The sequence below is a fragment of the Narcine bancroftii genome, chromosome 2 (genome assembly GCF_036971445.1).
Source record: "Narcine bancroftii isolate sNarBan1 chromosome 2, sNarBan1.hap1, whole genome shotgun sequence".
NCBI classification, from domain to species: Eukaryota; Metazoa; Chordata; class Chondrichthyes; order Torpediniformes; family Narcinidae; genus Narcine; species Narcine bancroftii.
The window spans coordinates 184,397,093-184,417,137 of record NC_091470.1 but is presented as its reverse complement, the minus strand read 5'-3'; the positions used below and the strand labels follow the sequence as shown (position 1 = coordinate 184,417,137).

Below are 20,045 nucleotides of genomic sequence, written 5' to 3'. Positions count from 1 at the left end.
GGGCTTTCTTGGTTAACAGGTTAGGCCATAATTTTTTTTTTATAATTTTTTATTTTTCACACCATAAATCACATTAATCATTATACACATTTTTTCCTTTACACGCATATACAATGTCATTTTCTTCCCCCCCCCCCCCTCCTCCCCTCCCACCCTCCCCACCTCCCCCCTCCCGTCCATTTAAGGTATAAAATCTAGGATACATTAAACCAGTCAGACAATGTTGTCATTCAACAAAAATACACCAGAAATGCCACTGAGTCCATTCTTTTCATTTCCTTTTCCTTCCGTTAACTTAGGTAGTGATTGTCCCCAGTAGGATTTTGCTATTGTGTTTAATATAAGGCTCCCATATTTGTTCGAATATTTCAATATTATTTCTTAAACTATATGTTATTTTTTCTAATGGAATACATTTATTCATTTCTATATACCATTGTTGTATTTTCAAATTATCTTCCAATTTCCAGGTTGACATAATACATTTTTTTGCTACGGCTAGAGCTATCTTAACAAATCTTTTTTGTGCATCTTCCAAATCAATTCCAAATTATTTGTTTTTTATGTTACTTAGGAGAAAGATCTCTGGATTCTTTGGTATATTGTTTTCTGTTATTTTATTTAATATCTGATTGAGATCTTCCCAAAATTTTTCTACTTTTTCACATGTCCAGATTGCATGAATTGTTGTTCCCATTTCTTTTTTACATCGAAAACATCTATCAGATACTGTTGGGTCCCATTTATTTAACTTTTGAGGTGTAATGTATAGCCTGTGTATCCAGTTATATTGTATCATACGTAGCCTCGTATTTATTGTATTTCTCATTGTTACAGAGCATAACTTCTCCCATGTTTCCTTTTTTATCTTTATATTTAAATCCTGTTCCCATTTTTGTTTAGTTTTACCATTTGTTTCCTCATTCTCCTTTTCTTACAGTTTAATATACATATTTGTTATAAATCTTTTGATTATCATTGTATCTGTAATCACATATTCAAAGTTACTTCCCTCTGGCAAACTCAAACTGCTTCCTAATTTATCCTTCAAGTAGGATCTCAATTGGTAATATGCCAGTGCTGTATCTTGAGTTATATTGTATTTATCTTTCATTTGTTCAAAGGATAATAATCTATTTCCTGAAAAACAATTTTCTATTCTTTTAATCCCTTTTTTCTCCCATTCTCTAAAGGAAAGGTTATCTATTGTAAAAGGAAGTAGTTTGTTTTGCGTCAATATTAGTTTTGGTAATTGATAATTTGTTTTATTTCTTTCTACATGAATCTTCTTCCAAATATTGAGTAGATGATGTAACTGGAGAACTTCTATGTTGTACCAATTTTTCATCCCACTTATATAATATGTGTTCAGGTGTCTTTTCCCCTATTTTATCTAATTCTAATCTAGTCCAATCTGGCTTTTCCCTTGTTTGATAAAAATCTGATAGGTATCTTAATTGTGCGGCTCTATAATAATTTTTAAAGTTTGGCAGTTGTAAGCCTCCTTGTTTATACCATTCTGTTAATTTATCTAGTGCTATCCTCGGTTTCCCCCCTTTCCATAAAAATTTCCTTATTATTTTCTTTAACTCCTTGAAGAATTTCTCTGTCAGTTGCATTGGCAATGCCTGAAATAGGTATAATATCCTTGGAAAAATGTTCATTTTAATACAGTTTATCCTTCCTATTAGTGTTAATGGTAAATCTTTCCATTGCTCTAAATCATCCTGTAATTTTTTCATTAGTGGATAATAATTGAGTTTATATAGTTGGCCGAGATTTTTGTTTATTTGTACACCTAGGTATCTTATTGCTTGCATTTGCCATCTAAATGGTGATTCTTTCTTAAATTTTGAGAAATCCGCATCATTCATAGGCATTGCTTCACTTTTATTTACGTTGATCTTGTAACCCGACACTTCTCCATATTCCTTCAATTTCTTATATAATTCTTTTATTGATAGTTCTGGTTCTGTTAAGTATACTATAACATCATCCGCAAATAAACTGATTTTATATTCCTTGTCTTTTATTTTTATCCCTTTTATATTATTTTCTGTTCTTATCACTTCTGCTAGTGGTTCTATAGCTAACGCAAACAATAAAGGTGATAGTGGGCATCCCTGTCGTGTTGACCTGCTTAAGTTAAATTGCTTTGATACATGTCCATTTACTGTCACTTTCGCTAATGGTCCCTTATATAATGCTTTAATCCAATTAATATATTTCTCCGGTAAACTGAATTTTTGCAATACTTTGAACAAATAATTCCATTCTACTCTGTCAAAGGCCTTCTCTGCGTCTAAAGCAACTGCTACTGTTGGTGCTTTATTCCCTTGTACTGCATGAATTAAGTTAATAAATTTACAAATATTGTCTGTTGTGTGTCTTTTTTTAATAAATCCAGTTTGGTCTAGATTTACCATTTTCGGTACATACTCTGCTAATCTGTTTGCTAATAATTTAGCTATTATCTTATAATCTGTGTTAAGTAAAGATATTGGTCTATATGACGCTGGTGTGAGTGGATCTTTCCCTTGCTTTAGTATTACTGTAATTATTGCTGTTTTACATGAATCTGGTAAGCTTTGCGTTTTATCAATCTGGTTGATTACTTCCAGGAGGGGCGGAATTAATAAGTCTTTAAATGTTTTATAGAATTCTATAGGGAATCCATCCTCTCCTGGTGTCTTATTATTTGGTAATTTTTTTATTATCTCATTTCTACTATTCCAAATGGCTCTGTTAAATTATTTTGCTCCTCTATTTGTAGTTTTGGTAGTTCAATTTTAGTTAGAAATTCATCTATTTTCCCTTCTTTCCCTTCGTTTTCAGTTCGGTATAATTGTTCATAGAATTCTCTAAAGTTTTCCTTAATTTCTTTTGGATTATATGTAATTTGTTTATCTTTTTTCCTTGATGCCAATATCATTTTCTTAGCTTGTTCTGTCTTAAGCTGCCATGCTAGGATTTTGTGTGTTTTTTCACCTAGTTCATAATATTTCTGTTTTGTCTTCATTATATTCTTCTCCACCTTATATGTTTGTAGTGTTTCATATTTTATTTTTTTATCCGCCAATTCTCTTCTTTTAGTTGTATCTTCCTTCATTGCTAATTCTTTTTCTATATTTACTATTTCCCTTTCCAACTGCTCTGTTTCCTGATTATAGTCCTTCTTCATCTTGGTTACATAACTTATTATTTGCCCTCTAATGAATGCTTTCATTGCATCCCATAGTATAAACTTATCTTCCACTGATTCCGTATTTATTTCAAAGTACATTTTAATTTGTTTTTCAATAAATTCTCTAAAATCCTGCCTTTTAAGTAACATGGGGTTTAATCTCCATCTATACATTCTTGGAGGGATGTCCTCTAACTTTACTGACAATATTAAGGGTGAATGGTCCGATAGTATTCTAGCTTTATATTCTGTTTTTCTTACTCTATCTTGCATACGAGCTGATAACTAAAATAGGTCTATTCTTGAGTATGTTTTATGTCTAGCCGAGTAATATGAATATTCCTTTTCCTTTGGGTGTTGTTTCCTCCATATATCCAAAAGTTGCATTTCTTCCATCGATTTAATTATAAATTTGGTTACTTTGTTCTTTCTGTTAATTTTTTTCCCAGTTTTGTCCATATTTGAATCCAAATTCAGGTTGAAATCCCCTCCTATTAATATGTTCCCTTGCGTATCTGCTATCTTCAAAAAAATATCTTGCATAAACTTTTGATCTTCTTCGTTAGGTGAATATACATTGAGTAGATTCCAAAACTCCGAATATATCTGACATTTTATCATTACATATCTCCCTGCTGGATCTATTATTTCCTCTTCTATTTTAAATGGCACATTTTTACTAATTAATATAGCTACTCCTCTTGCTTTTGAATTATGTGATGCTGCTGTTACGTGTCCTACCCAATCTCTCTTTAATTTCTTATGCTCCAATTCAGTTAAGTGTGTTTCTTGCACAAATGCTATATCAATTTTTTCTTTTTTCAGTAAATTTAGCAGTTTCTTCCTTTTAATTTGGTTATGTATTCCATTAATATTTAAAGTCATATAGTTCAACATAGCCATTTTATACTTTGTTTATCTTCCCTTTCCGTTTCTCCATCATTACCTTTCCTTCTTATCCATTTCTGTTTTCTTGTTTTGAATCCTTTATGAGACAACATTCCTAAAACATCAAACATTTTCCTTATTCTCCTATTTAAAACTTCTTTAGCCCCAATCCCCCCTTCCCCTCCTGAGTTGTCCTTTATCCCTTGTCGGACAACCACATCTCCCCTCTCCATTTGGATTTGCGGTTAGGCCATAATTTGATGTCACTGAGGCAGAGTGGATTAGAATTATTGATAAAGTGAGGGTGGCCAAAATAAATTTATTTCAGAGATGTATAAATGACTTCAAAAAGCTTTCCCCAAGTTAAGAATTCATAAATCAAGAATAAGATGGGAGGTTGATTTAAATAAACAAGTAGATGAAAATGACTGGATGCAGTTATGTCAGGAGAATTTGACAAAAATTATTAATTGTTAGGTGGAGACTGGTTCAATATAATTTTCTACATCAATTCTATTTAACTCCTCAAAAATTAACAAAGTTGAATCCAGTATTTTTAGATTTATGTTTTATATATGATCAGGAAACTGGTTCGTTTTTTCATTCCACTTGGTTGTTTCCTAAAGCAGTAGTTCTCAACCTTCTTCTTTCCACTAACTAACCACTTTAAGTATTCCCTATGCCATCGGTGCTTAAGGTGGGATGTGGGTGGAAAGAAAAAGTTGGAAAACCATTGTTTTTACCACCCCTCACTGACTCGTTATGTGCACAGTTTCAGAGCTCCAAGGAAATGGGCCAATGACCATTGATCTCAAGCAAAATATTTCAGTCACAATTGGGTCTCGAGCAGTGATTCTCATCCTTCCCTTCCCACTCACACGCCAAAGGAAACAGGCCAATTGTTCTCCAGCAAAAGACTTCAGTCACAATTGGGTCGAGAGCAGCAATTCTCAACCTTCCCTTCCCACTCACACCCCACCTTAAGCAATCCCTTACTAATCACAGAGCACCATTGGCCTAGGGATTACTTAAAATGGGAAGTAAAAGGTTGAGAACCACTGTAGAAGTAAAACTTTTTTTTTGATTAGAGGTTTAAAAAATTTTTGGAGAAAATATTAAGGATGAAACTCTCAGAGGATCCTATCCTATTTTTGCTGGGCAATATTAAAGTGGTTTGTTCTAAACGAAGGTTAACTATGTATCAAGTTGAATTTCTATGTCTCTAGCAAGTGTATAGCCATTACTTGGAAATCAGATGCAGATTTATGGATGGAGAGGTGGCTTCTTGAATCCCCTTCTTATATTCCACATGAGAAAATAATTTATGAGGTATGTAATAAATCTTATTTTTTTCTTGGAAAATATGGAGCCCGTATTTACACTGTGTAGGTTTGAAGATGTGAGGAACTCTTGGAAGCCCGTCCCGTAGCTCACCCTTAACTCCATCATTGTTTGAATTGAGAGTCATATTTCATTTTGACATTCTCCTAGTTTCCCTTTCCTTTCCTTTCTTTTCTTTCATACTAAGGGTAGGGTTGGTGGATGGGTGTGGAGGGAGGAAGGATGGGAGGGATAGTTTTTTTAAAAAATGAAGATTACAGCCCTTCAGCCCCTCTAGTCTGTGCCAGATTATTCTGCTTCATCCCACTGACTGGCACCCAGTCCATACCTCTCCTCACTTCTGCCAGCAGCTCGTTCCACACTGCCACCGCTCTCTGTGTGAAGAAGATCCCCACCTCATCAGGTTTCCCCTTTCACCCTTAACCCATGCACTCTGGTTGGGATCTCACCGACCCTCAGTGCTTGCACTTACTTTGTCAATTCCCCTCCTCTCTCCATCCAGACAGTTGTATTCAGCCACCTGCCTACCTTTTGCTCATGGCTTGACGAAGGGCTCAGGTCTGAGACGTTGGTCATCCTTTACATCCTGTGGATGCTGCGCGGCCTGCTGAGTTTCTCCGGGAGCTTGGCACACATTATAAACAGCGACTCGCAGGATGCACACAGCAAGACCCCTGGGCTAAGGGGATAGGGTGGCTCTGGTTCTTTTTAGGGCCTGGAGGTCACAAGAAAGATGTCACAGACCCTCAGGCTGTCCCAGTACCGTCCTCAGTCAGACCTTTCACACCATTATTTACCTCCTAACCCTGGGAGTGGACCAGCCTCCACGCACTATAGGGTGTGTGTGTTTTTGAATGTGTGTATATGTGCGTGTGCACATGTGCACCTGCTTGTGTGTGTATATGTGAGTATGTGTGTATGTGCGTGTGTCTGTGGGTGTGTTCAAATATGAGTGTGTATGTGTGGGTGTGTGATAGTCTGTGAGTGTGTGTGCGAGAGTGTGTGTGAGAGTGTGTGTAAGAGAAAGTGTGTGTGTGAGAGAGAGTGTAAGTGAGTGTGTGTGTGAGTGTGTGAGAGAGTGTGTGAGTGTGTGTGTGAGAGTGTGTGAGTTATTTACCTCCTAACCCTGGGAGTGGACCAGCCTCCACGCACTATAGGGTGTGTGTGTTTTTGAATGTGTGTATATGTGCGTGTGCACATGTGCACCTGCTTGTGTGTGTATATGTGAGTATGTGTGTATGTGCGTGTGTCTGTGGGTGTGTTCAAATATGAGTGTGTATGTGTGGGTGTGTGATAGTCTGTGAGTGTGTGTGCGAGAGTGTGTGTGAGAGTGTGTGTAAGAGAAAGTGTGTGTGTGAGAGAGAGTGTAAGTGAGTGTGTGTGTGAGTGTGTGAGAGAGTGTGTGAGTGTGTGTGTGAGAGTGTGTGAGTTATTTACCTCCTAACCCTGGGAGTGGACCAGCCTCCACGCACTATAGGGTGTGTGTGTTTTTGAATGTGTGTATATGTGCGTGTGCACATGTGCACCTGCTTGTGTGTGTATATGTGAGTATGTGTGTATGTGCGTGTGTCTGTGGGTGTGTTCAAATATGAGTGTGTATGTGTGGGTGTGTGATAGTCTGTGAGTGTGTGTGTGAGAGTGTGTGTGTGTATGCGTGTGTGAGAGTGTGTGTGAGAAATAGTGTGTAAGAGTGTGTGTGAGTATGTGTGAGAGTGTGTGTGAGTGAGTGAGAGTATGTGTGAGAGAGTGTGAGTGTGTGTGTGAGAGTGTGTGTGTATGCGTGTGTGAGAGTGTGTGTGAGAGATAGTGTGTAAGAGTGTGTGTGAGTATACGTGTGAGAGAGTGTGTGTGAGTGAGTGAGAGAGTGTGTGTGAGTGTGTATGTGAGAGAGAGTGTGTGTGTGAGGGTGAGTGTGAGTGTGAGTGTGAAAGAGATTGTGTGTGAGTGTGTGTGTGTATGCGTGTGTGAGTGTGTGTGTGTGTGAGAGAGATAGTGTGTGAGAGTGTGTGTGAGTATATGTGTGAGAGAGTGTGTGTGAGTGAGTGAGAGTATGTGTGAGAGAGTGTGAGAGTGTGTGTGAGAGAGTGTGTGTGAGAGTGTGTGTGAGTGAGTGTGTATGAGTGTGTGAGTGTGTGTGTGAGAGAGTGTGAGTGAGTGTGTGTGTGAGTGTATGTGTGTGAGTGAGTGTGTGAGAGAGAGAGTGAGTGTGTGGGTGAGGGAGAGTGTGTGTGAGATAGTCTGTGAGTGTGTGTGCGAGAGTGTGTGTGAGAGAGTGTGGGAGAGAGTGTGTGTGTGATAGTGTGTGTGAGTGTGTGAGAGAGTGTGTGTGAGAGAGAGTGAGTGATTGTGTGTGTGTGTGTGAGTGTGTGTGTGTGCGAGAGAGAATGTGTGTGTGAGTGTGTGAGAGTGTGTGTGAGTGAGTGTATGAGTGTGTATGTGAGAGAGAGTGTGTGTGAGTGTATGTGTAGATGACCACACGGGCTCCCCCAAACCCCGCCCCGCTTCCTTTCCCCTGGGGAGGCGGAGAATATGGGAGTGAAAGCGGTTCGCTTTTCCGTTCGGCCGAGAGGTTCCCCTTTCCGATGACATCAGCGCGGCGAGAGGTAATTCCCTCCGGGCTGTATAAAAGGGACTGGGCAGCCCGGAGCAGCCGACACACACGCAGCCCAGCGAGCCGCTCCCGCCGTAGCCATGCAGCCCCTGGCGATGAACGAAGACCCCGAGGTCGGGACAGTGACCGTGGTGCGGGAGCCACGGCGGCCAGGTGACTGCTGGCCAGCCCTGTGCGCCCTGGCGACCATCGCTTTGCTCGCCCTCACCTGCCTCTTGGTCCTGCTGCCCCTGCGAACGCACCAGGTAAGCGCTGAAACCCCGTCCTCGGGGCCGCGAGTGCCTGTCGCTGCGGACGGGACCTCGATTCCGTTCAGGGCTTCGAGGGCACTCTGACTGTGGGAGATACGGACAGGGAATTCAGCCCGTCTCCAAAGGGAGAGGAGGGAAGGTGGGGGGGGAGATTGGTTGAAGGCGTTTCGACCTTGTTCAAGGTGTGAGCAGAAAAAAAAGCAGACAGGCGTCTGAATAAAGTCAGGGGAGACCAAACCCACAAAAGGGTGTTACTTGGATGTGATCAGAGGAATTGATTTTTTGGCTCTGTGTATGTGAGAGAGAGAGAGTGAGAATCAACTGGTTCTCAACCTTTTTCTTCCCACTCACATCCCACTTTAAGTAATCCCTGGCACTCTGCGATCTGTAAGGGGTTGCTTAAGGTGGGGTGTGAATGGGTAGGGAAAGTTGAGGATCCCTGCTCTCCACCCAAATGTGACCGAGATATTCTGTCAATTGGCCCCTTTGAATTTCGGAAACCCTGCACGTAACAAGTCAATGAGGGGCGATTGAAACGGTTGGTTTTCAACCTTTTCCTTTCCGCCCACGTCCCACCTTAAGTAATCCCTAGGTCATCGGTGCACCGTGGGGATTGCTTAAAGTGGGAAGAAAGAGTTTTAATCGTCCCTCATTGACTCGTTACGTGCAAGGTTTCTGAACTCCAAAGGAACTGGGCCAAGGATAATTTTTCTCAAGCTAAAGATCAAGAGCAGTGATTCTCAACCTTCTCTTCCCTCCTTAAGCAATCCCTTACTAATCACAGAGCGTTGATGGCCTAGGGATGACAAAGTGGGATGTGAGTGGAAAGAAAAAGGTTGAGAACTACTGATCTCATTCATTCTCTCTCTCTCTCTCTCTCTCTCTCTCTCTCACACACAGAGCCAAAAATCAATTCCTCTGATCATATCAAAGTTTCCCTTTGTGGGTCTGGTCTCCCCCAGGGTCGGGGAGGGTCAAAGATGGGAGGGGGTTTCGTGGAAACCGGAGAAACTGACGTTAATGTCGCCCGGTGGGAGGGTGCCCAGATGGAAGGTGCTCCAATTTGCGGGTGCTCTCGGCCTGCCAGCACATTTCGGCAAGGAGAAAGGGAGGGGGAGTTGAAGTGGGCAGCGGACAGAGCCATGGCGAGGCGATTCGGGCTATTGGGTCCTGCGAGAGCGGGGCTAATGTTAATCTGCCACCATCTCATTTGGTGCAGGAGAAGTCACGGAGCTCAGAGGGCACTATGGCCAGGTCTCAAGGAGTCAACGGTGAGTCTCGCTACTCTCACTGACCCCCCCCCCCCCCCCCACCCTCCACAACTGCCTTCCCAGTCCCCCCTGCCTTTGGGCCATGTCTCCCACACCCTTTCTCTCTCCACTATATTCAGTGAATTCCCATTACCCCCTGCTGCTCTCTCGGTTCCTCAACCTACCATCCCTCCCTCAATCTCTTTTCCTTCTATCCTTCTCAGCCCTGCTTTATCCTTCCCTCTTTCTCAGTTTCCTACCTTCCCTTTTTCTCTTCCATCTCGCCCTCTTCTCTCCTCTCCATTTTTTTTCAACCTTCCTCTTTTTCAATTCCCCCTTTCTCATCCCCTCTCTGATCTCTTCATTGTTTTCTCCCTTCCTCCATTCCTTTTCCTCATCCCTTTCTCATATCCCATCATTCTTTTTTCTTTCTTTTCCTTTTTCTCTTCTCTCTTTCTCTCTCTCTCTCACTCTCTTCTATCTTGTCTTATTTATTGCACCCTTTATCTGTATTTCCCTTTCTTCCTCTCTCCCCTTTCTCTCTCGCTCTTTCTTTTCCTCTTTCCTCTCCTCTCTCTCCCCTCCCTCTCTCCCTCTTTCCTCTGCCTCATTCCTCTCTTTATCTCCTTTCTCTTTCCTCTTTCCCTTTCTCTTCTCTCGCACACACTCTTGGGTCAGGCCAAGAGGCAACTACCCCTGATGCGCCTGCTTTCCTTTTGCAGATCTGGAAGTTTTCATGAAGCAAGTCGGTAAAGCAGAGAGGGCAAAAATCGCGGCTCATCTCATAGGTACGACGAGGTTGTCGGCGATTGGTGCACAGCGGCTGGGAAGGGTGGCACGTTCATCTGGGGAGTGGGACAGGATGCAGGGGGTTGCTTGCAAATGACAGTGGGACTGATAGCACCTCTTGGCTCCACAGTTCGGCCCTGACTCTCCAGTGCTGTCTGTTTGGAATTCTCCTTTACACCCATTGGGACTCTTCTCCAGAAATTCCCAGGTCTCTCACGCACCACAAAGACTTGCATTGCAGAGTCGTTAGCTGAGCTGTAGAATCTCTGGGTGGAAAGAATAAAAATGTGTGGGGGAGGAGGGAGAATTGAATGGGGCAAGCAATAGTGTGAGTGGGTCCTTGATCAACACAATGGGAACCTGTGGTGCATGAGACTGGTGGCACCACTGTGATTTCTGGAGGGTTAATAGACCAGATGGTTGCATTGGTCTGCACTAGAAAATGAGGAGTCTTGATTTAAAGCATTTTTAATTACATTACAACACGGTGCAAAGGAAAACTAGACTAAATTCTCTCCCTCTTCCCCCCCACCCCCCCCCCCTCACCACACCTACAGCATTGTCAAGCACCAAAGAAAAGTCTGTGTCCTGGCAGAACATCACAGACTCCACCTTCACCGAGGGAGTCGAATTCAAGAACAACGGCTTGGTCATCAAGACGCCCGGCCACTACTTTGTCTACACCCAGGTGGTCTTCCATGGCTGGGGCTGTCAGACCAAAGCGACCTACCTGAGCCACAACATCTCCTTGCTCTCCAACAGCTACCCGGAGGAGAACCTGCTCCTGAAGGCCACCAAGTCCGTCTGCCACTCTGGACCCCACCAGCAGCACTGGTACAAGACCTCCTACCAGGGGGCCATCTTCCAGTTTGAAGAGGGAGACCAGATCTTCTCCAGGGTCAGTGAGAGGGTGGTGCAGTATGTGGACAGTACTCAAGGGAAAACCTTCTTCGGAATATTTGCTTTGTAGGAAAGCATCAGGCACTTAATGGGGCACATTGTCCAATAGAGCACCTTTTAGAGATTCATGATCATGTTTAAGCTTGATATAAGCTAATTTTTCTGTTTGATAATGCAATATTTATTTTTAATTTAAGGTTATTAATCATACTGAAGTGGGTACTTCTTAGGGAGAATGTAAACAGGTAATCCCAAGAGCTTCCAAATGAGGTATCAGGTCTGATATTCAGACTCTAACTCGTGATCCATCCTCACCGGGGCACCATATCGGTTCTCATTTGTAAAGGGAAAAGGTTTAAAGGTTCCATTGTTGTCATGTAATTCTACATTTAGAATGTAACATACATGAAATTCTTGTCTACTGCAAGGTAGACTAAGAGTCGCCACTTTGTCCAGCACCCCCTCACAGCACCTGGGGTTCCCGGGCAGCCTCCCCTCCAAGTATTGACCCCAGTCTCAGGTGCTGTAAGGTGGCAGAAAAGGCTTCGGGCTCCCTGTCGCACTCAGTTGACCTGCCACCAGCCAATTTCCACACATCTCTGATCTGACAGGTCACCGGTTTTGGTGGGGGGGGGGGGTTAAAAACACACAGGAGTGCTGAGGTTGTCTCATGGCGTCCACAGGAGGTATGGATACATTACCAGGCCTCTGGGACCTTCAAGGTATAAGGTGTCAGAATAAAGACTGGATGGGGGTGGGGGGGGGGGGGGGGCAGGGAGGGAAAGAGTCCAGTCTGATAAAAGGTGTTAATTGGAGGTGGGAATTTGGTTTGGCTCTGAGTAAAGAGATGAGGGAAAGGTGACAGGGGGAAGAAGAAGAAGAAGGGGGGTGGGGGGCTTTAACAGAAACTGGAGAAGTCTGTTACTGGCATCCGGTCAGAGGGTACCCAAGTGGAAGATGGGGTGTTCTCCCTCTGTTTGGTGGGTGGTCTCAATCTGGCCAGTGCCTGAGACATGTCAGCCAGGGGGAATGGGGCGGGGAATTGAAGTGGGCAGCCAGAGACGCTTCCTCGAACATTCAGCGGAGCAGAGCAGCAATTTGACCTTGTGACTAGTTTCTACCTCACCAACTAAAAATACTCATTCTGCAACCAAGATGAGTCAAACACAAAAATACCCGACGCTGAATAATGGGCCTTTTTTTTTTCCTGGCTGTGGCATGTTGAACATGGGATGTGCGTTGCTTGCTGCCAAGATCGATCGTTGGGAGCGCTTCGTGAATTCGGGCATTTCCAGTGGAAATGTCCCATTCCTGCAGGCATCTGGTATCTCCGCTCCCACCTCCCCCCCCCCCCCACACCCCCTCCGGATCGGTAAGCAATGCTCCGGGAGAACAAAATATTCCTTTATCAGGCAGAGAGAATGTCGACCCAGAGCACTTCAGTGTTACATAATAATTATGATACCTTCTGGGATATTGGGGATTTGCATAAAAATATTGCATCTGTTTTAAAGATGTCTATAAATCTCAACATCATTCTTGATGTTTTGTACTGAGTGAAGATATTATTTAAATATTAATTGAGAGTATTTTTATTTATTATCGTCAGGTTGTGAAAGAGCAGTTAATAAACTATTTAGAGAGTGAAATGCATTATTGTTCAATGACCATGAGTTTAAATCTCACTCCATAAAGATGTCCAAGTGTCCCTCGAATGGCGGCTCGTTCTGCATTCCCACTACTCTCTGTGTGATATCGTTTCCCTCCCCTCCCCCCTCGTGTTCCCTTAAAACATCTCCCCTTTTACCCTTAGTCCGTACCCTCTGGTCTTTATCCAGAGGGCATAGGTTATCTGGTCCCAAATTCAGTCCTGGCAGGGGAGGATGGGGTTTGGAGAGCACAGGCAAATGGATTGGGAATATGGGAGAAGGGCCGGTGGGCAGGAATTCTGCAGGAGCCACATTGGGCTGGAAGTCGGTCTCCGTGGGGTGGGACACAAGGCAGTCAGAGCTGTCTGTGGCAAGTGCACAGGGCAAGCAAAATAACTGGGTCACACCATTTCTCACAAACCCTGTTCTGACGTGCCCTCAACTTCCTCTCCAAATGTTACTTCATGACCACACAGAACATAACCCATTTCAATGGGATAACTACCTACAAGAAGGATGGCCTGACTTTAATCTCTCACATAAACTCTCATTCTTCTCTCTACCTTCCCAAATCCCAGCAAAACGTCCATATCTTGCAGCAAGATAGACGGAGGCCATTCAGCCCATTACTTCCACGTCCGTCCATGGCCTCGGGTACTGTCAAACCAAGACCCTCCTGTAAATTGGAGGAGTAACGTCTGATCTTCCTGTCCTGGCACTCTCCAACGAGATGGCGTCAACATCGACCTCCCCGGTTTCGTCTGGCCCACTCCCCGTTCTTCCCCCCCATCCCACTGCCTCCTTTCCTCCAGCTCTCCGTCCCCCCTTCCCTCTCCATTCCCAGAGCCGTGCCCCCCACCCACCTGTTCGCTGCTGTGCCCTCCCCTCCCTTATCCACCTATTACCTCCTCCCTGTGGGACCGTGTTCCTCCTCCCTCCCCACGATTTTGTTCGGGCACCTGCCAACATTTCACTCTCAGTCCTTTGATAAAGAATTCAAGCTTCGGTTAACTCCTGCCCTTCAAAACATAATAGGGGTGGTGGGGGGAGTTGTAGGTTCATTGGTGTTTGAGGCCAGCATGGGCTGCAAGGTCGAAAGGGCCTGCTGCTGCGCTGTATGTCTAAGTTTAAAAGAAATTTAAAAACAGAATTTTAAAAAATCAAGTCGCCTGAGTCCCATCGCCGGCCCTGGCTTTCCCGAGCCCTTCCTGTTGCCCCTCTCTCATCAGGCAGTCCGAGATGCAGGTACTGCATCTTCTGTTTGAGCTCAGCCCTCCATGACATCGGCTGTTTCTGCACCATGCTGGGAGCATTGAACCTTTGTACGCACCTTGCTGGTGAGCTGTGAAGAACATTGGTAAATTTTCACATTTGAACCTCCTTCCGTACTGTTTTCTAGAGGATGCAGCGTTCTTGAGACCACTTCCTGTCAATAATCTTCCTGTCAATAATATCAGACTCATTTAACCCCCATCTCTACCCCTCCCCCCCCTCCCCCCCCCCCCCCCTCACCACACCCTCCCTCCTTCTCTCTGGCTCTCAATCACTCCTTCTAGTGACATCTTTCTTTCTGTCTTTCAATCTGTTCCGACCTTTCTCTATTGGCCATTCTTTCATTCACCACCTTCCTGTCCAAATATCTAAAACCCATAGTTGATCCATCCGTACACCCATCCCGACACATTTCTTACTTTTTCTCTCTTCTACCTTCTTCTATTGCAAAATGTCTGTGGCTTTTCTCTCTTTCTCTCTCTTCTCTTCCCCCTTTCTCTTTCTCTCTCTCTCAAACATACACCATCTCACACACACCGTCTCTCTCTCTCACACACACACAGGCACATCCACATACACATGAACACACACATATGCACAGACACAGGCACACTTACACATACACACACACCCTCTCTTTCTCACACACACACACACACTTACATGCATATACACACTGGCACACCCACATACACACGATCACTCACACACACACACACACACACACTTACATGCATATACACACTGGCATACACATGATCACACACACACACACACACACACACACACACACACACACACACACACACACACACACACACACACACACACACACACACACACACACACACACTTATTGTCAGCTTTGAGACCACCTCCATGCCAACCGAGAATCCATCTCCGTTTCCCACCTCCTGCAGAAGGGAGTGAACCAGGGATGAATCCCACTTTGTCCCACTTTACCTGCTGTTTCCAACCGAATCCATTGAGCAGGAGCTTGGAAACACTTTCACAGATTACAGTTGCATGTGGCATGAGACCTGACAGGACAGGAAGATAGAAACCCCTCCCTTTGTGGAAGGTGTGTGCCTAATACACAGCCAAATTGGTGAGTTGTGGGGAAGGCAGCACCTGTGGCAGCTGGATACAAGAATCAGAGCAATTGAATTGATTATTGTAACGTGTAAAAGATGTGCTATCCAGGCATGTCAACCCATACTTAAGTACTGCAGGCAGAGGATTAATTAAAAACAAAAGCACATATTCATTGATGGGAGGGTGCAGGTCAGTTGGACTAGGAAAAGAAATAGTTCGGCACAGATTAGAAGGGCCGAAGGGACCTGTTTCTGTGCTGTAATGTGATTGTATTCATTAAATTCACAAATGTGCTGGTGAAACTCAGCAGGTCTCACATCATGCACAGAAGGTAATGAGAGCAGCATGGTTAGTATAGAGCAGGGGTCTCCAAAGTGCTTGATATTGACCCCCGGGGTGGAGGGTCAATGAGACTACCCAAGGGGTTGATCAATGCCAGGGGGAGGGGGATCGATTGAACTTTTGCGGTGGAAAGCAGGGGCAGATCAACACAGAGTAGCACTTATGGCCGAGGTGTCCAACCCCTTGAGAGCACAGGCCTCGGTGGCTGCCATGTTGTATTTGGCTTCGGCCTTTAAACAAGCTGAGAGTGGGCGGGAGGATGGTCGGAGCGTAGAAGAACAACATATCTGTTCCAAGTACCTTTCGCAGTGGCTCCCCCTCAGTCCAGTGCCGCCAAACCCCCACCCCCACCCTCCACCTTCCCTGCGCCCAGCATTGGGCATCCGCGTCAGGGGGTCGATGAGGTATTCCATGAAGGGCTCGATGGTCTTAAAAGCTTGGGGGACCTCCCCCCCCCACCCCACCTAGAGGGTGGCATGGTCAGCACAGTGCTGTTACAGCGACCCGGGGTTGAATCCAGTGCTGTCTTTAAGGAGTTTGCTTGTTCTCCCCGTGTCTGCATGAATTTCCTCCAGGTGCTCCAGTTTCTCCCCTCCCTTCAAAATAAAAGTATGGGGGGGTGGTTGAGGGTCAATAGGGTGCATTTGGATGGCACGGGCTCGTGGTCCGAAAGTTCGGTACGTCCGAATTTAAATTTAATACAAAAATATCCCTATCCTCAAAAATGAATCAGGCCAATCTTTGCCGTGTTCGTCTTTCACAAATGAAATACTTGCGGCGCCATATGTAGTGTAGGGCCAGGTTTTAAGTTTGATCTTCCAATGACTTCCCTTCCCGCGGGGACTCACGGAACAAGGGTATCCCCGCTGGAACTTGGGGACACCGCCTCAAGATTCGGGGGGGTGGAGAGCAGATTTAGGATGGAGGTGAGGAGGAGGAACTTGTTCTCCCAGAGAGTAGTGAACCTGTGTGACTCTCTCCCCAAGGGAACCAGTAGAGGCCAAGTCCCTTTAATGTGCCCAAGACACGGTTGCATGCTGGGGGGAATTAAAGCTTTTGGGGAGAAGGGGGGTCAGTCAAGGTAACTCCAGGCCTGATGGGCTGGATGGCCAGTTCTTACGGTTTCCGATTCTTTAAATCTACTTTGGTGTTATGATTCCGTTCTAAAAGTCCCCAAAATATCTCGGCTCCTCAAGATGAATTTAGTGGGCAGATGGGTTTTTTTTGCAAGAATTATTGCCAAATGTCACAGACTTTTTCCATTTCGCTCTTGCTGGCCACAGACCAGGAGATAGCGGCCTCTCTAAACCCTCAGGACAGAGGGTCACGGAGTGGGTTGGATGCTCTCCTGTGTCCTTTCAGTCGACTGTGCTTCCTCCGTGGTAGACCTCTTACTCAAAGCAGTGGGTGAGAGTGGTCTTCCTTGCCTCTGTTCGACCTACTCCCTGAGAGCCACGCCTTGCATGACACAAGGAAGGCCCACTCGGCCAGCAAGTGGGATGGGGGAATGCTTGATATACTAAATATTGAAAGACAATATGAAAGTTTAAATTTTTTAATACAAGTTAAGCCAATTACAGACATAATGTTTATGCCCAGGTCTTTTAGAAACAGAGTTTTCTGGCTTTTTTATTTGCAAAATCTTTCAAAATAATTTCAAAGTCAATGGTTTTACTCATGTCGTTTTCTCTAGATGGCATCGCCAAATTGTTTAGTGTCTCTCGTGAAATGGTTGACCGTAAGTATGTTTTAATCAGTTTAAGTTTTGAAAAACTTCTTTCACCCGATGTGACTGTTATGGGCATTGTTAGGTAAATCCTCAAAGCAATAAAAACATGAGGAAATGCTGTGAATCGATTGTCTTCGACCAGGTATTCAAACAGGGCTTGAAGCTTAACGACACTAAAGGGAAGAAAAGTTTTCAGACCTTCAAGTTCTTCGGCCAACAGATAACCATCCACGTCTTTAGTGTGTTTCAGTAACTGCCCCTTCATTAGTGCTCTGTTTTAGTATGCTGTCAGTTAAAGCTGCTTCAAGGTCTGCTGTGTGTTTCTTTATTTCCGCCTTTTGTAAGCTCTGAAAGTTATTTAAAAATCCAAATAATTTTACATGGCTTTTAAGCTGCTTCAATCTAGACTCTAAAGATTGAATAGCTTTGTCTAGCACTAAGCTGAAGCACTGAACTTCTTTTGGATCATCTAAAGCTTGATCTTTTGCCTCACATGAAAACATTCTCTTTCTTCTATGTAGTTTTTTTTCTTGAAATTGTCTAAACATCAATGGTAATTCAACAGCTTCAGCCAATTCAGTTTAATCGAAGACATATTTCCTAAAAATATTTCACTGAGATAATACGATCAATTACGAGTTCACTGACAAATCCAGTTTATAAGGCCTATAGTATTATTACTTTCTTACCAGTTTAAATGGTCCATCACAGTGTTCTCTGCTCAAGGCCTGGGCTCAAACAAATGCGCGGGGCTCAATTTGATCAAATCAGTCAAATAGGCTTAAAACTGGCCCTGTGTATATAGATGTGCTTTTGGGTGATAAATTGGGAAAGGTTTGTTAGAGTATGTTACAAACACTTTAAAACAGGTCTTATTTGAAATACTGGAGCTCTGCTCATGCTAGACATATTGCAACAGCTTTGAAGAGTGCTTAGGAGACTTCACTAATGGATTGTTGTTTACAAAAGGCAACAGATGAAAGAGCTTGTCGGAGCTGCCTTCTGTCTGGAGTGGAACCTGCTATTCTAGGAGGGTCATGTGGTTTTGCAAGCAGAGAGAGTCAAACAGGCTTTCTCTCAGTGAGAGAGAGGGGGAGAGAGAGAAGAGAGAGAGAGAGAGAGAGAGAGAGAGAGAGAGAGAGAGAGAGAGAGAGCCAGAGATCACATCTACAATGTTGCAGCCAGCAGAAGCAGCTGGAGCTGGAACAGGACAAGCTGGCAATCTAGTGGAAAGCCCTGTTTGGAAGACAGGTTTGGAAGTGCTTTGTTCAGCCTGGTCAAAGCCCTTGTGGTTCATATAAGAGGAGAGAACTGGCTGTCTAATGTTTTACTTGCAGTAAGTGAAACAGGAACTCTGTGGTGGCCTGAAAGAAAGAGATTATCACCTGGAGAACCCTGACGGGGCAAGTTTTGTCAGCAAGACACTGGAGTGGCTGATTAAAAAAAGGAATCAGTTGTGGGTGTCTCTCTCTGAAAACCGACAGGAACCTTCCTGAGCAGTAACCATTTGCCTTTCAAGCACCAAAGCCTGGAAAACTTTATACATGTTAAATTCTGTGCACATATAAGAATTGCCTGCAACCAGTGAACTTGGAGGAATGAGAAGTGAGATTGGACTGTGAACCAAAAAACTTTTCTGAACTTGCACACACATTACATACACGTGCGCTTAGAATTAGATGGGGTTAAGTAAGTCAATTGTGATAAGATAAAGTGTGATTCTATTTTCATGTTTAAGTGACCATTTGTCTCAGTGAATATCTATTGCTGCTGGGTTTTGGGGTCCTCTGGACTTGTAACAGGTCTTGTTGATCCCGAGATGCTCCAACTGTAGCTAAAGTGCAGGAGAAACTCAGCAGGGTCCATAGGAGGTAAAGATATATGACCGGTGACTCAGGCCAGAGCCCTTCCTTGAGGTATGAGTGAAAGGCAGGCAGGTGCCTGAATAACAAGGAGTGGGGGGGTGGAGGAGGGGAGAGGAGAAAGGGCAGGACGATGAGCTATGACCTCTTGGACTGTTTTACAAGGCAGGGCTTTGCACCTTGGAGTGACGAAGGTGAGAGGTGACTTGATAGAGGACAACAAGATTAAGAGAAGCATAATAACAGCCAGTCCTTTTCCCCAGGGCGGGGCACGCATACAAAGTGAAGGGAGGGAAGTGCAGGGGTAATTTTCTTTTTACACACAGTGGGATGTGGGTGCCTGGAATTCATTGCCAAGGGTGTTGGTGGCGGATGGAACAATAGGGCCACTTCAGAGAATCTTAGACCCGGAAGAGGTTCCCTTCTTGTTGCTTGACGAGCTCCAAACCGTTCGGAAAGTCATCTGTTCCCAAAACTTCAGGAATCTATTTCTGAAAAAATTGAACTGAATCCGAGCCTTCAAAATCTTCCAGAAGACCAACAATGTTGACATTATTCCTCCGTCTCTGATTTTCCAAAATATCAATCTTCTTCAACAAATCACTCTTCTGAATCTCCCAACCAGTCCTCTGTCTGGACCATCCTCTCCTTCACACTCTTCTCCATCTTCACATCTTCACACTCCTCTGCATCATCTTTACAATCTTCGATCTTTATAAATTCATCCACATTTAGTTCCATCCATTTTAATAGAGGAGGTTTCACTCTTCAGTTCAGCCAATTGCTTCTTCGTAACTGAAAACGCTGGGCTCACCTGCACGGCCAAGTTCTCCACTTGCTTAAACAAGTCAGATAAGGCAGCGTCAGGATGAGGAGGGTCCA

General features: G+C 44.1%; 1 protein-coding gene across 1 annotated transcript; it reads left to right on the top strand.

Moving 5' to 3' along the window:
- Positions 1 to 8,086: 8,086 nt before the first annotated feature.
- On the top strand, positions 8,087 to 11,865 carry LOC138752541 (lymphotoxin-alpha-like). The gene is made up of 4 exons (XM_069915340.1): positions 8,087 to 8,269; positions 9,495 to 9,546; positions 10,248 to 10,313; positions 10,872 to 11,865. Exons 1-4 carry the CDS (start codon positions 8,105 to 8,107, stop codon positions 11,282 to 11,284), a joined length of 696 nt encoding a protein of 231 aa, XP_069771441.1. The 5' UTR covers positions 8,087 to 8,104; the 3' UTR covers positions 11,285 to 11,865.
- The last annotated feature ends 8,180 nt before the right edge of the window (positions 11,866 to 20,045 follow it).